Source organism: Cololabis saira, chromosome 24 (genome assembly GCF_033807715.1).
Source record: "Cololabis saira isolate AMF1-May2022 chromosome 24, fColSai1.1, whole genome shotgun sequence".
Taxonomy (NCBI): Eukaryota; Metazoa; Chordata; class Actinopteri; order Beloniformes; family Belonidae; genus Cololabis; species Cololabis saira.
Window position 1 is genome coordinate 10,720,405 of NC_084610.1, and position 16,607 is coordinate 10,737,011.

The 16,607-nt window shown below is 38.8% G+C and overlaps 1 protein-coding gene across 2 annotated transcripts in view; it reads right to left on the reverse strand.

Moving 5' to 3' along the window:
* The window catches only part of LOC133424931 (lysine-specific demethylase 6A-like), a 42,051-nt gene that overhangs the window by 24,164 nt on the left and 1,280 nt on the right, over positions 1-16,607 (reverse strand). For both annotated transcript variants that reach the window (XM_061715518.1, XM_061715517.1), the window contains exons 3-6: positions 3,356-3,464; positions 3,087-3,136; positions 2,528-2,586; positions 347-467 (exon numbers count right to left, since the gene is read on the reverse strand). In XM_061715518.1, coding sequence (XP_061571502.1) covers positions 347-467; positions 2,528-2,586; positions 3,087-3,136; positions 3,356-3,464 — 339 coding nt within the window. The remainder of the gene's footprint in view (positions 1-346; positions 468-2,527; positions 2,587-3,086; positions 3,137-3,355; positions 3,465-16,607) is intronic.

The following is a 16,607-nucleotide window of genomic DNA, read 5'->3' on the forward strand; positions in this document are numbered from 1 at the left end:
CATCTGGCTTGAGGGATGCCCGGTGGCATGTTACAACGCCCCCTCCTACACTAAAGAGCCTCTCCGATGGGGCACTTGTCGCAGGTATTGAGAGGTATTTCCATCAATCATTAATATGGTATCAATCATTAATATGTGTGCAGACAAGGTAAAAAAAAAAAAAAAAAAAAAAAAAAAAATTTGAAAAATCGATTTTACGATTTTCACATTTTAACATCGTTCTAATTACATAATCGCGATTACGATTTAAAATCGATTAATCGAACAGCCCTACTTCAAGACAAACAAAAAAAAACACAAAAAGTTGTCATTGTGAGCGTTGGACAGCGTTCCGGCCTGGACGTACCTTTAGGCTTGACTCGTAGTCTGTGTTGACTTTGAACATGAGACCCAGGCGTAGGTGGATCTCCTTGGCCCGGGAGAAGCCCGGGTCGATGTACAGCACCTCCTGGAATGCTTTGATTGCCCTGCGAGGTCATTGGCGTGACCGGGGACAGAAAAGGGCAAAGCAGAGGTTATGGAAGAGAGACGGGGAGGGGGGACCAACTGAACCTCGCATGCAAACAGAATCTGAGCTGCAGAACATCCTGTTGGTCAGAAAACAGGGAGTCATTCCAGTCACGCAGCGTCTGGGAGATCTGGGCCTGAATACTAAAGATGTTCCTTCGACTGTAACCCAGGAGGTGTCCTGATGGGGTTCGGCTCGATCTGGTGTTAGCTGAGGCCAGCTTTGTTTACCAAGGACAATAAGAACGGTAGCAGGGAGGTGGGAATTTAAAAGGTTGCATATTTTTTTGCAGATTTTTTTAAAAAGAAATACAAATTTCCAGCCACAGTGACCAGAATTGAAGACATTTTTATCGCTTTTCTCATTCATTCACAAATTATTTTTTTTAAATCCAAATGTAGAATTCATAATGCAGCCCATTTTAAATCATAATGGTATTTAAAACATCTTAAACTTTGAAATTCTGAAGGCTGGATTTCAGACTTCTACGGAGCTGCAGCAAATAGAGAATACGCTTTACATATTAGAACATTATTAGAACATTTCTGCATATGGAACTATTGTGGAGAACTGCTGTTTTTGCCACTTAAAGAAATTCAAATTTGTTGATTAGTTTTTTTTTTGCAATCCAGTCAGAACTGTTTTTTTTTTTGGTTTGGGAATTTCTATGGAAGCAGCAGAGGAGAACTTCACTGTAGAATTATCCCTCCTCCTAAATTTCCAAGGCCATATCTCAGGAACGCTTGGACAGATTTAGAGACTTAATCTTCCCCGCCGATGGAATCGACGGGCTGTTCGCCAAATCACTTCAGGAAATATTCAATCAGAACGAAAAAAAGAGGTTAAAGGTTTGCTCAAGATAGGTCTTGGTAGTTTGGCTCTGAGAACACAAAACTGGTAAGACTGAATTACCCAGCAGCTCAGTGTTGTTCAACAGTGAGCTCAGTGAGTTTATGTCTTAGAAGACATCCTTAGACCTTCATAATCTGTGCATATTTGCTTTAACCTGAGCTAATATCTGTAGGATGTAGTAGCTGGTCGCTAGTTCTGGTTGTCTGTGACATGCTGCACTTTCATCTTTCTACGATGTGTTCACTGAGCTGCTTGGGATTGAAATTGTGTTTCGTGTAGGTACGTCTTATCTGTAACTGACTGCTAACACCAATATAAATACAAGATCCAGCCGTGTGCCAGAAATCAGCCAATCACACGGGCGCCATAAAAATAAAGCAACCTTTCAGTTAAAACACCGTAAAAACAGCAAAAACTACCAATAAAAGCAAACAAATGAACGGCCCTCTGTATCCATCCCTAACCACAAACGTAAGCAGAAGCGTAATTCAGTCTTGCGCTTGCAGCTTTATGCCTCCGTGAACAAGCTAAAACACTCGCACATTGTGTGGCTGCAAGACAAGAATCTGACTGTGAATGAACTAATGTTTAATAAGCATGTCTTTATATTTTGAGATCTGCTGTGTAATCTTTAACTCGTTGCCTAGCAACTGCTTCCAGCATGGACAATATGATGTAATAGGAATTTGTTTCACTCTGCAGAGGTTGAACAACAAAACATGATTCAGAGGTGATTTCAGTATTTACTAGATAGAGGGATACGAGGCGACAGTCTAAGAAGAAAACTGTTGGAAATGCGTGCGGGCGTTAACTAAACCATAGTGGGATTGCAAACAAAGTTACATTTTAAACAAGTGACAGCATGATGGCAGTAGCTCAGTTTTGTCTGACTCACAACCGTCCTCAGATACACTGAAACGATACGACGTGCATTCAACGGATAATACCTTACCGGCACTGACCATATCTGGGATGCTTCGCTCTCAAATGACAAACTTATGATAAAGATAGTTTCCACTGGAGTATGTTTCTGTTTATTTTTTAATGAGACATTTCTGGGATGTGTATGAAAACACTGATGCTGAAGCTGAAGAGTGTTTCAACTTCATCTGAGCATGAGGACGTCTTGCACTGATGCAAATGAAACAGAAAGAAGTGAGCACTCACCACTGAAAGGCATTATAGTGGAAGTAGACCATTCCGAGGCCGTACAGAAAGGCAGCATTCTGGATGAAACAGAGGTGTGCATTATTTATATACATGTATATATATGTAGAAAATCAAAATACTCCAATGCTGATAAATGACGATTAGCTGCAGTTCAAACAAGGAAATCAGTCAGTTTCAAAAATGTCTTAAGACGTGGTTTAAAAAAGAAGAAAAAGATATCTAAGAAAGTACATTTCTACACCTGCTGCATGTTTGACACTCAGCAATTACATTAAAAAAAACAAAAACATATTAACCGCAGGATTAGCATCCTGTCTCACCACAAAGCTTCATCATCAGAAGAAAAGTGTTACAATGAGTCTAATATGAAACCTGAAACCACATCTTAGGCTGACATCTAGCCAAAATGAGACCATACATGCTTCCTGTCGATGCGCATGTGTACGTGGGAATGAAAGGTGTGTGACTATGTTTGCAAATGAGAAAGAAGAAAAAAAAGTGAAGTCACTATCCCTAGTTCAATGCAAGAGCAAGCGTGCAGGCATGAGCGTCTCACCTTCCAGTAGTCTGACTGTAAACTGTAGTACCTCTGGTATGCTGATAATGCTGCAATTAAAAAGGAATCTTTGTTCATTTGTTCAGTACTTTTCATACAATTAAATGCTTTAGAGGCTGAAAATGTAAAAAATAAATAAATAAAAGAGAAGAGCCTTACTCATAGCTCAAAGTTGATGGATTTTACTTGAACTAAGTTTGCCTCCTCAAATGTTTGTTAAACTAATTACTTTAAAGAGCAGGCTTCTCTAAAACGAGGGAGTGACTCACCTTTTGGATAATCTTCCAAGAGGAGGTTGAAGTGGCCGAGCTGGCAGAATAATTCAGGCTCCACTTTGCCCTCTGCCTTAAGGATGAGCGAATCATAGCAGCGAACAGCCTGCGGGGAACACAAAAACACAAACATGCGTTCAACTCTCTTCGCGTGTGTGTCAGAGACACTGACACAGCGCCAGAGGGGAAGGAGAGAAAGCAAAAAAGAAAAAAAAATAGAGAGCCTTAGATAAAAACCTTTGGAAGTCACAGCATGTTTGATGTTACCTCCCAAATTCTGGCCGAGGCAACTCAGAATCCTGACAGTAGATAGACATCAGGCCAAGCAGGGTTTGAATTTCAGGGTTCTCCCTAGGGCTGTTCGATTTTGCCCAAAAATAAAATCTTGATTTTTTTCTCTCAAAATCCGATTTTCGATTACGATTACAATTATTTTGTGAATTGACAAAAGGCAAAGAAATTATTTCAAATATGCTGTTTTTTTATTGAACATTTGCCCCATTGGACTTTAAGTGCAAACTTTGCTCTTATTAAACCAAAAAGGAATGAATAAAGTGCAAAACTCTGTAAAATAAGTTGAAAAAAAGTTTTAAAAAATATAATAAAATATAAAGTTTTATCTCTGAAAAAAAAAAAAAAAATCAAGGAACACGAGCCGGTCTACCCGGTGGCATGTTCCAACGCCCCCTCCTACACTAAAGAGCCTCTCCCATGGGGCACTTGTCGCAGGTATCAAGAGGTATTTCCATCAATCATTAATATGGTATCAATCAAATGTGTGCAGACAAGGTTTAAAAAAAAAAAAAAAAAAAAAAAAAAAAAAAAAGTGAAAAATCGATTTTACGATTTTCACGTTTTAACATCGTTCTAATTACATAATCGCGATTATAATTTAAAATCGATTAATCGAACAGCCCTAGTTCTCCCATTCAATCACATAAATGTAGCACTAAGATGCAGGAAACTCTTGCTTTTACAGTGATATCATATATCATCTTCAGCCACCCTAAGAAACAGTGCAGGACGGTCCGACTTCCATCCTGGGTAACAGACCTGGCACCTACTGTCCAAGTCTACGGATCCCCACAGCTGCTCCAGCATCCCTCAGTAACACAGACCCATTCAATTGATATGAAGCTAAAAGCTCCGGCGTCAGTGACTGGATGTCCAGGGCTGCAGCTCCCTCCTGAACAGCGTGTGTTTGGTTATTCCCGTCACATACGAGCAGCACACTCCCCCCACTCGTCTCCTTACGTTTACCCCACATGTAATATGTGCAACCGACAGAGACGTTACACACTAGCCTGTCACTGATACCTCGGCTGTTTTGTAGATACAAAAACAACAAGGTGCACATGAGGATAACTAAAGTTGTAGACGATGTATCTCCTGTTGCTATGGCAGCAGATGGGACGTGGTGTTGTTGCTTCCCCTGCAAGCCGACATTGGTCAAGAAGAATAAATGCTGTATTCACAAAGTGGGGAAGTGAACAACAGTGTCAACAGTGACACACTAACAATTAAGGCCGTTATTCAAGCGGTAATGATTTACAGTGCTTATAATCGATCTTTAAGGGGAACTTAAGTTCACTGGTTCAAACTGTACAAGTGCTGGTCGTATATTGCTAAACTGGCATCTCCAGAGGCTTCCCCTTTGGTAGATATTGTAACATTACTACAGCATTCCCACGCTCTGAGGTATGAGGTTCTATGTAGCAAGTTGGCGTTTATGCTCGTCTGGTATTTGTGTCAATCTGTAATTACACCACCGAAGGCGATGTAGTAGTGTGGGCTCTTTTCTGGAGCTGATAAATGACGAGAAGCAGGATTTTTTTTCCGTAATAATGAGACAATCTATTGCTACCAAGTGGATTAAACACATTTGTTCAACCCAACGCGTAGTTCCTGGGGGGTCATCAGGATGCAGCTGGGGCGACTACACAAGGTTCACTGCTACAACGGACATACACCACTGACTCAACAGAGAAGCATAAACCATATTTACCTTGTCAGTTAAAGGTTATCATGACTAGATGTGGACCCAGATACTTATTGTGAACCATTATGTGGATTAGGCCTGTGTTGAAAAAAATCGATTCTCCGATTTTAAATCGATTCTCATATGAATTCCTAAAAATCGATTCATATGTCTAAAGATCGATTTAAAAAAAAAAACAATTTTTTTTGATCATTACATTACAACTTTTGGTATTTTTTGTTTATGCCCAAAAAAGGAATATTTTGGGTATGAAAACATTAAAGTTTTCAGTTATAATTGCATACATTGTCTATATTTCTTTGCTTTATATACTGTCTTGGGGTTACATTTGCATAAATGTTAAAAACCAAATTCTCATAAATGTGGAAAAAATAAAAGCGATTTCTTTCATCCTCTGTTTCCTCCCTGGATCTGTTTGGTAATTCTGCCCCACATGATGTTTCTGAAAGCAGTTCTATCAGCATTCTGGGAGCTGATTGGTCCTTACAGCATCATTAGCTGCCAATACTTGCTGTTGAATCTCAATATAATACTAGTATTAATATGTTGCATAACTAGACAGTCATATAATTCATGCAACAGCTGAAAAAACAGTTTTATTAACAGTAACCCAAATCAATATCGGATCGAATCGGGATAATTGATTCTGAATCTTAAGAATAGGAATCGAATCGATTCTTGATATTTGAATCGATCCCCAGCCCTAATGTGGATGTCTGAATTTCAATTTAAGTATACAGACTATTTCTTTTCCCCCTTTCTGCAAATAACCGACTACAACATCCATGGACACCACCTGCAGCAAATATTTCAGTTAAACAATACGGCATGTCAGGTTTGTGGCACGCTTCAAGCTGAGTGATGACAGGATGGCTCATTTAAAAGTACTATGAAATAGTATTTAATCCTTCTCACTGGCATTCTAGATCTGTGTAGTACGCTTCTGTTGTGAACTCCTCAGCTGGTCTCCCGTACATCTGTCACATCCACTTCGCTCATTCAAAGCAGTCACTATGGGTCACACTCTTCTGGTATGAGGATGGCAGATTTATGATTCCAATTTGTTGGGATACTGACTACGTTTACATGCAGTCAAAATTTGGGTTATTGCTAATATTCCGGTTACTGAAACATTGGGAATATTCCGTTTACATGGTAATTAATCATTCGGGATATCTCCATCAAACCAGCGACGCGCGGAGAACGTCATGACGCAATTAGCGTCATTTCCGCTTCCTTTTCCTGTATCCAAATTCAAAACAAATGCTGCTTCGCGCAACTTTTCGCTCACCTTCTTGTAAATCTCGCTATCCCGGTACTTTCTACCGTCTACAAATGCCAAAATGTTCATATCCTTCATTACATTTATGAAGTGATTAGTCTCCTCCTCACTCCAAAAGTGTGGCGTGTTCTTGCGTTTCGCCGTGTTTAGAAGAACGTCCTGGACTCAATAGACCAAGATTCCTTGTGAACAGAGCATGCGCAGAAAACAAATTCATGTTCCGTTTGATGGGGATATTCCGTTTGGCGTTTACATGACCCAATATTCAGGTTTTATAAGGAGTAACCCAGGGGTCATATTTGGGTTTTTAAAAACCCGAATATGAGCAAATTCGGACTATTCAAAAGGGTTTATTGGTGTTTACATGGCCGTGCAAATTCGGGTTATTGCCAATATTCGGGTTTTAAAAGGGTTATTGAGTTCATGTAAACGCACTCATACCCAGTACTGGAGTTGAGGGGGGATGAGGGAGGTGGCATCCCCCCCTGAAATAAATACGGTCAAAATCATCCCCCCAGTAAAACTGCCATCCCCCCTTTCCATCCCTTATGTCATTTCATCAATGAATGTGGTTTTACTGCTATTTCAACATTTTGAGTCATCACCGGAAAAATAACGCCAGAAAAATTTTCACCTGTTTCAAGTACATTTTCAAGATTTATCTTATTACAAGCAAAAAAATCTTGTTCCACTGGCAGATTTTTCTACTTATTTTAAGTGAAAATCTACTTGAAAAAGGTGAAAATTGTTGTTTTTTCCAGTGATGATTCTTGTTTTAAGTGTAATGAGATTTTTTTACTAAATTGAGACATTTTAACTAGAAATAGGACAAATATTCTTGTTAAGATTTTGAGTTTTTGCAGTGATCCATTTTACTTATCCTGTAAAAGGACAGAGTCATATTGATAAGTTCAGAAAACTGTTTTTTATTGTTGTGTTTTGATGTATTTGATGTAAGCCCAGTGGATATTTAAAGCTTACAGAAGGCTGCATTTAACTGCTGCTATGTCATTCCTGCAGTATTTCTGCAGGTGTTTTGGTCAGTGCTATTATTTGTAATATATTATATTATTTGTAATCAGCACAAATTATCTGTCCCCATATGATAAAATCCACCATCCCCCCTGATTTCATTTTACAACTCGAGTACTGCTCATAGCCCTTTTCCACCAAAGCGGTCCCAGGGCTGGTTCTGGGCCAGTGCTGAGTTTGGTTCCAAGGTAGCACCAACTCTTTGTTGGGATGGAGGAAAGAACCGCTATGTAAGCGGAGGGGGCAGAGTTGTTAAGACCAATGGCAAAAGCAAGACTGCGAGACGGTGACATTTTCAAATAAGCGACGAATGAATATGGATGCAGCAAAGCAGCAGTGGTCTGAGGAGGAGACAACCTGTCTTTTAGAGATATGATCCATGTTAGTGGCCAGCTGAGCCGGTTTGGTATACATCATGCATGTTCCTGGGTTCACCACATACCCTGGAGTTTATAAATGCTAATTGCCACACACCTGTGATGGCCACATTCACTTGGAGAGCAGGTCAGCTTGAGCAGGGAGGAAAGGGGAGCAGAGAAGCAAGTAAGTTTTAATCTGTCTACCATGCTGTTTTGGTTTGTTTGTTTCTAGCATGATTCATGTGAAGTGTTTTTTTTGTTGTTTTTCTTTCAAGTGCTGTTTGGTTGGGGTACCTGTTGCCAGTCACTGTTTAGATATGGAAACTTTGCACCCTTGGTAGGCGGGTTTTAAAGAAAATGTAAACGTAAATGTATTAAAGTGTTAAATGTGTAAACTTAAGCGGATCAAGTCCGTATTAGAGCAGATACGTTGTTGTTGCTTCAATTTTCGCACCAATGGAAATGCAGCGACGTAACTGATGTTTGCAGCGACGTAATGACTAGGGATGCCAATTATCGATTATTTCATTAATTGATAGTTGATAACCTTATCGATCGATCATTGATTAGTTGATAAGCGGCGTTTTTCCCCCATCTGAGATACAAACATAATTTTTTTTGCTTATATAAAATACAAAGGACATTTTAATGTATTCCTTAATCAAATATTTATTTGAAACAAAAGTAACAAAGACATTTTTGTACCACAAGGAATATAATATAAAGTGCACTTCAAGGCTATTAGTAGTAGCAGCAGCCATAATAGTGTCATTTGTGTCAAGCAAATTCTAAGTTCTAGTTACGTTTTAAGTTAGAGTTTTGGCAGTGTTCAAAATAAAATGATGAGACCTGCTGTATTGGAGCACATTTTCTTTTAGTTAAAACTGTAGCGGGGACAGATGTTTAGAGAAACCTATGTATGTACCGGGTGAAGGCTGATTTATGGTTCCGCGTTACATCAACGCAGAGCCTACGCCGTAGGCTACGGCGGCGGCTCTGCGTCGATTTAAGGCGGAACCATAATTCAGGCTTTAGGGGAAAATATCGGAGAACAACCAGAAGAATATAGAGTGGATTAAAAATAAAAGTTAAGCACAGAGCTACATGTGTCTCCCGTCTGGGCCATTGCAGACTCATTGCCTGAGCATGATATTACTAAAACCAAACATATCCGCCGTCTCTTTCTTAACTTTATGTGCGCGGCGTAGCGCGTTGTGTCGCATTAAATGTGGTCCGGGCGTAATACCAGCTGGTGAAATTAAACGAAAAAAAAAATAAAAAATAAATAAATAAATAGATTAATTGTACTCGTTAATTTTAATCGGGTAATTTCATAACGGCAATTAATCGAAAATCGATTAATTATTAACATCCCTAGTAATGACGTGGCTGCCCTTAGCACCCAAGCTATGGAAAAGCAAACCGGTTCTCAGCTGGTTCGCACCTCTTTCCCTCAAGGAGCTAAGACTCCGACCCAATGACCCACCTAAACAACTAAAGCAACAATAAGGAGTATTTTCATGTTAAAATATCAGTTTAACTTTAAGTAATATTTGATTCATTTTTGGAAGCACCAGCTTCTTCTTGCCATCTCTTGTGTTCTATCAGTAAAAGCCACAGAGAGGAAATTTGGACTTCTGTCACCAGTTGTCTAGTGATAACTGTAAACAGCGCAATCCCACTATGGTTTAGTTAATGCCTGCACGCATTTTTATGCCACAACAAAAACGGCCAATGGTGGCTATTAGCTCAAAGAGGAGGTTCAAGAAAGAAACAGTGGAAGAAGCAAGGAAGAAAAATCCACGCGTGACTGAACAAGAAAAAAAGATCTGACAGCATCGTCCATCCATATGGAGGACGCTCAGAGACGAGACAGATTCACCTCTACTTCACACTGTTCTGGTTTTTTCTGTTTAACATCAGGTCATGAGAGACAACATAGTACATGGACTTGTGATGAAGGAAACTCATATCAACTTGCAAAAACATTAATTTTCCTTCAGTCAACTTATTCTGCCAATCAGAGGACCAGAGAAACAGAGAACGTTCTTCCAGGTTTATAAAGAAATAGATAGCATTCCCTAACTATTTTATATCATAGTCAACCGAACCAAGACATTTAAATGGATAAATAGTATTCCTTTTGTGGGTATGTACTGCCACTTACAACATAGATTTATGCAGGAAAGATGCATCATGGATGCTAGTGAAGCCATGCGATATCATTGAACTTAGCGCACATTAGACGTCCATCCTACGTCTGCATGGACTTCCAGACAGGACACGGTGGGTGCTACAGCACTATGGACCCCATTCATACCCGTGTGCTGCACAGCAACACAATCAGACCTGTGGCGAGTGAAGTGCAGCACAAGGACACGCATGCCACCCCTGCACTTAGACTATGTCCACATGCAGCTGCAGCTTCATTTGAGGATATCATGGAACCAAACTACTACTTTGATGCAGATAATTTTCTCTACCTCTGTACATACAGCGTGCCTCCAAAACTTCTTCTTAGAAAACCTTTCAGTCACCTGACAAGAGCCTCCCCACATGTGCAAGATTTGTGGAAGTGCACCCTCGTCTCCTGCACTACGCCCTAAACCCAGCACCGTGTGCAGCATATTCCACATCCTATTTTAAATTCCTGTTACAGTTGGATATGAAACATTTCCATCATCATAAGAAACAAAACAACGGCAACAAAATCGGGGCTTTGAGTGGTGTGTACTGATTATAAACACACTCTCAAGGTTGAAAATGCCACGTATAAATGTTTGTTAATCAATGTTGAAACCTAAAAGAGTGTCTCTTTCTTAACGGAGGCAGTTGTTTTGATGACATTTGCATGAATTTAGATACAACGCTCTGGTAAAATCAGAAGTTAATCTGATCATTTGACAATATCAGGCTGAGTGACACCAGACAAGTGTAGGACGTGGTAAAGAAAAGTGTCTTAGCTGAATAATGCAATGTCTGATATTGAGTTAAAACTAACAGTCGGACAACTTAATTGCTGATTTATAAAAATTTTAAAAAAATTATAATTTTTTTAAATGCAAAAATAAAGATGGGACCAATCTGATCCAATATTAAAAATCATGGTATATGCAGATATCAGACCAAACCGAATTAAATGAAAGAAAGACAAAATAAAAATAAATAAATAAATTAAACCTTTACGTTTTTACTGCTGATAACCATTTAATTTATCCTGTTCAGGTGAAGTATTGTTGTTTTACATCCATTTGACGTCTTAGATGTCTATTTTGTTTAACATTTTTTTACACTTCAAATGCAAATACTCTGTTTAAGAATAACAACAAACCCTTTCTAATTTCAAAATCTGTAGCGGTTTCCAGGAGGCATCAGATTCAGATAATGAACAGCATCCAGAAAAGCAGATCAGCACATTTCTAAAAGTCCAAATTGCTCTATTTTTACTTGAGAAATTCTTCAAGTAAAAGAAACATGCTTTAACTGAAACAATTAAATTTCAATCATTTCAATCATGCAAGAGCTCAGAAAATGCAGAGCTTTTATTTGATTAGTCTCCCTGAGGCAATATTTTACAGAAAAAAATATTCGAACTATGAAAGTACAGGATTTTCAAAGCTAGAAGAAATAAACAGTTGAAATGTCTGACATTGCCAAAAATATGGTGATCGGAAAAAAATAACTTACTGGGTTTGTATGTGTGTATATATATGTATGTGTATGCGTATGTATGCGTATATATATTAAATATAGTATTAATGCACATATATATGCCTTAGGTTTTTACCGGCATGGTATCACTATCAATCATTAATATGTGTGCAGACAAGGTTAAAAAATAAATAAAATATGGTGATCGGCTACTCAGTTGGCAAGATTGTGGACAGGATTTGTCCTTCATATTTACAGGTGCTCTAGAAATATATAACAACTATATAACTTTAAACTTGCTTTGCAGGAACACGAGCTACCATCCACCAGAGCTCATTAAATATGCCCCAAGGTTAGAGGGAGCCAATCAAATCAGTCTATTCTTGCAGAGAGAGTGGCTGGATGTAAACAGTTTAAATGCATCTGTGAATTAACGGCTGTTTTTTTTTAAAGAAGTAATCTAAAGATGATTATGTATATCTGTGTACGGTTAGCCAGCTGTGTTACAAATGGCCCCTGATGTGAAAGATATCGGTCGAGTGTCTGAGCACACCAGTTATTCTCAAATCCCTCTTGCAAAAACAGCAACAATCCCTGGATGACATTTTTATCAAACTGCCATCTCTCTCGCTCCATCAAACTCTTGCACACAACTCACTGCCTCATCGACGCGGCTCTGATTGATCGGAGCGCTAACCAACAGCGTGCAGAGACAGTTTAATGAGGGGCTGTTGTTGCCGCCCCTCGGATCAGCAGCCCTATGGATCCTTTTCACACCCTGCATCCTTCTAGATGCGAGTCTGATCTATCAGGTCATTTACAGGCTTTAGTCTACTTAAAACAAACTCTAATTTGACATAATTTTGGGGATGTCAAGAACAAAATCATCTCACTCCGGTGTGGCGCAAAACAATCAGACTGAGTCGACCAAAACAAGGTGGTTTTCATTTGAAACAAATGGCAAATTCTGATCAACACACGCGTAAAATTACAATGTTTTATTTACTAAATTAATTGTAGAATTTTGTATCTTTGGAATTAACACTAAGCCTAATATATAAGTTGCAGTTCTTTATAAATAATGCATGCAAGATCCTGTACTATGTTGTAATTTCAACTAAACCATTCAACTCCAGCCTTAGCCACACTTTGTTTTCAATCTGACTTTAACTGATAAGATAAATACTCTCGCTAGCAGCACAACAATGTCTCGCTTTACTTGTCACACACAAGTATCTCCTTAACTGGACGGGCCAAAAATAGATTTACTTGGTTATACACACACTCAAATATTGATCAGCAGAAATGATGTAGACGACTGTAATGTAATACAGTATTGCTCATGTTTCATGCTACTCATGTAGCGTGGTCCACGTGCATGGACTACACCGATATTTTTAGGTTCAACCTACAAATGCACAACCAAACTTTATCTTTCCTCTATTCATTAATCAACCATCAAATGTATAAACTATAACCTGTTCTAGCTACTTCCTGAGCTCAAAATTGAATGAAAAGAATGAACAATTAAAATATCTAGCATTTAGGTCTTCCAGCGTTCCCAGGACAAAACCAAGTGTTAAACGTGGGAGAACACAAACAAACAAACATGTCAACTCAAGAAAACACCCCATCAAGGAGATTAAATTAGACTCAAACCAAAATAAATTGCCAAAATAATCACCAATGTAAATACTGTCAGACGTAGGAACTAAAAACACGAGGACCACTAACTCGAAAGCTTCTCTTGTGTTAGTTATTCCCCATTTATGTCACTGTCGCCAGGTCACTGGTGGTGTTATAGTGACCTAGTTCTGTCAGTAACGTTGAATCCACTCTTATCTGCAAAGTAGATGGAGCAACAGTGTGAAGACATGACCACTGCAAAGTTCCAGACAAATGTTATGGCAAACTAATAGGCTGTAAGATGGAAGAAAGTAATAAAATCCATCAAAGCAGTCGACAGTTAAAGTAAATAATGTGGCAAAAGGAGTTTATGTGACATAAATGTTTTAAATGAACCTCTACTAACTCAACTAACAGATTTTCATTGAAGCTAATGGCTTGTGAGGCCACATAATGGTTCATTTGCCGTTTTATTGTCGTTCTCAGGTGGGAGCACAAGAGAACTATTATGGCCTGACATGTGATAAATGCAATGTCGTTACAGAAGAATTTAATGAAGCCAAAAATCAGTTTGAAGGCTCATCTATCGCATTTCTTTTATCTTGTTTAACATCTAAAATGCACGCATTCTCCGCAGCATTAACAAAAAGTTAAGTTAAAACATGACTAGAATTTCTGTCAGTTTATCTATGTAACCTTACGTCTTGTGCACATTTTAATTGCACTGATAACGAAATTCAATGTTCAATACAGGCCAGTCACACTGCACCAATATCTGAAAAGCTAGGAAAGATCAGCATCTAAACCGGAAGGTCATCCATGCACAGATCTGAGCATCGCTCCAAAAAACTCACTCAGCTTCATCTTTTGTGGCCTTAAAAAAAACAAAGGAGGAGCAGAGCATGTTTTTTTCATGTAATATTGGAGATCGAGACATTGTTGAGTGTTTTAAATGTAATATAATAAAGTCCACTGATTTAGAAAAGAAAGAAATAACGCTTATATCGAACATGAGTGTTCAAACTGATTTACTGATTTAGTGTCCTTGTTAAAAGCCAAAAACTGCACTTAAGGCTTCATCTCCATTTGCGCCCTTGTGACTCCGAGGTTAGAGTGAATGAGACAAACATGTGCTACAGGTTTTGTGACATTAATAATATCAAAAACTAAAATAAAATATGGAACACATATAACAGAGATGGGAGAGCAGATTAAATAACCAGATTATGCTCAAAATTAGCAGATGTCTTGTTCAATAAAATAGCCAAAGTCTAAGTATATTTTTCTGGCTCCAAAATTATTAACTAGTCAGTGTGTTGCATGCAACTTGCTTAAGTGTCCTTCTGTGCTGAACAGATGGCTACATCTGTAATAAAATGAAAAACGCATTAAATTACACCGAATGTGTTACAGTTTGAGACATAGTCTCAAAGAACATTAATGTGGTCTAATACAACAGTCCCCTGAAATGAAATGAACACGCAGCTGAATCAACAGCTCCCTAAATGTGCCTGAACTTTACAACCCTGGTGAAATTAAACTTTATAGCAGGACTTAAACAATAGTCTGTATTAGATTAGGTTCAGATGAGAGTGGGACTGGGTGAGGTGCAGTGGTGGACAGTAACGGAGTAAATTTACTTGAGTCCTGTACTTAAGTACATATCCAGAGGATTTGTACTTTACTTGAGTATTAGATTTCTTTGGTACGTATTACTCTTACTTGAATACATTTCCAAGACAAATATTTTTAATTTTACTCGAGTAAATTTCTAGGAAGGCTGAAAAGTACTCGTTACTTTCAGGTCTGCTCTTTTTTCTTCTTCCCTAAAATACTATTGGACACAAGCTGTTTTTGTCAAAGGAGGAGACCTATCACAGTGCACGCTCTCCACTGGGATGTACGTAAAGCGGAAATATGTCAAGCCTCCTCAAAACGATACCGCCAAAGTAGCCTGCGTTTGTCAAGACAGAGCCGCAACAATGGCTACGCCTGCGTCAGGAGAAGAAAGACAGTCCGCTGAGTCGTCTGAGTCTGATAATGAGCCGGACTCGGAGCAGGGACTTTCACAAAATCCTTGGCCGTATCTTAACTCAATGTTTGAGTTCGACTGAGTAAAAAACGAGGGCACAGACAAACCACAGACATTTATTTTCAAATGTTTATTGTGTCTGCCGAAGCAGAACTACCTCTCTGCTTTCAACAACTCAACATCGAATTCTCAGAAACAAGAGTTAAAAGATCCTTAAATTAATTTAGAAAAAATATAGTAATTTACTGACGTGGAAAATAAGAAATGTACTCTTACTTTTACTTAAAGTAAATTTAAAAACATTTACTTTTGGATACTTAAGTACCTTTAAAAGCAAGTACTTTTCTACTCTTACTCGAGTAATATTTTGACTGAGCTACTTTTACTTGTAACGGAGTAAATTTTGACCAGTAGTATTTGTACTCTTACTCAAGTACTGGGGTCTAGTACTCTGAGGTGAGATTGAATGAGACAAACGTGTGCTGCAGGTTTTGTGACATTAATAATATCAAAAACTAATATAAAATATGGAACACATATAACAGAGATGGGAGAGCAGATTAAATAAAAATTTAGAAAAAATATAGTAATTTACTGATGTGGAAAATAAGAAATGTACTCTTACTCTTACTTTTGCTTAAAGTAAATTTAAAAGCATTTACTTTTGGATACTTAAGTACCTTTAAAAGCAAGTACTTTTCTACTCTTACTCGAGTAATATTTTGACTGAGCTACTTTTACTTGTAACGGAGTAAATTTTGACCAGTAGTGTTTGTACTGTGTTCTGCCTGCTGTGGGCTTCTCAAAAGAGCCAGTTCGTTTGTTTTGGGCTTGTTCCCATAGTCCTGGTTCCTAGTCTCGCGAGATTAGGCGACCTGGTACGGCACACGGCGGTGCCTTCTGCGCCGTTAATGGTAGTTACACTTCCTAGTAGGTGTCCCGCACCACCTAGCGACTCACCAAGCCCCCCCACAACCATATCCCCACCTCAAATCCAACATGAGTGTGTTATAAACACAATCTCAGAGAAGCACCTTCCCTTTTGTGCACCCAGGTGCCCGTGGCCGTCTTAACACATTAAACCCGAGACTATAAACAAAGGACCCCGACCACACACAGGTCACCATCAGGGATATATGTTCACCTCGCCCCGAGCCCGGGGAGGGAAACCCCCCGAGCACACTAGTGCAGCAGACGAGTTAACCATAGTAACGTAAAACCATCAAAACTGACAAACAGCTCGGTGTCACTCCGCCGCGCCATCTTGG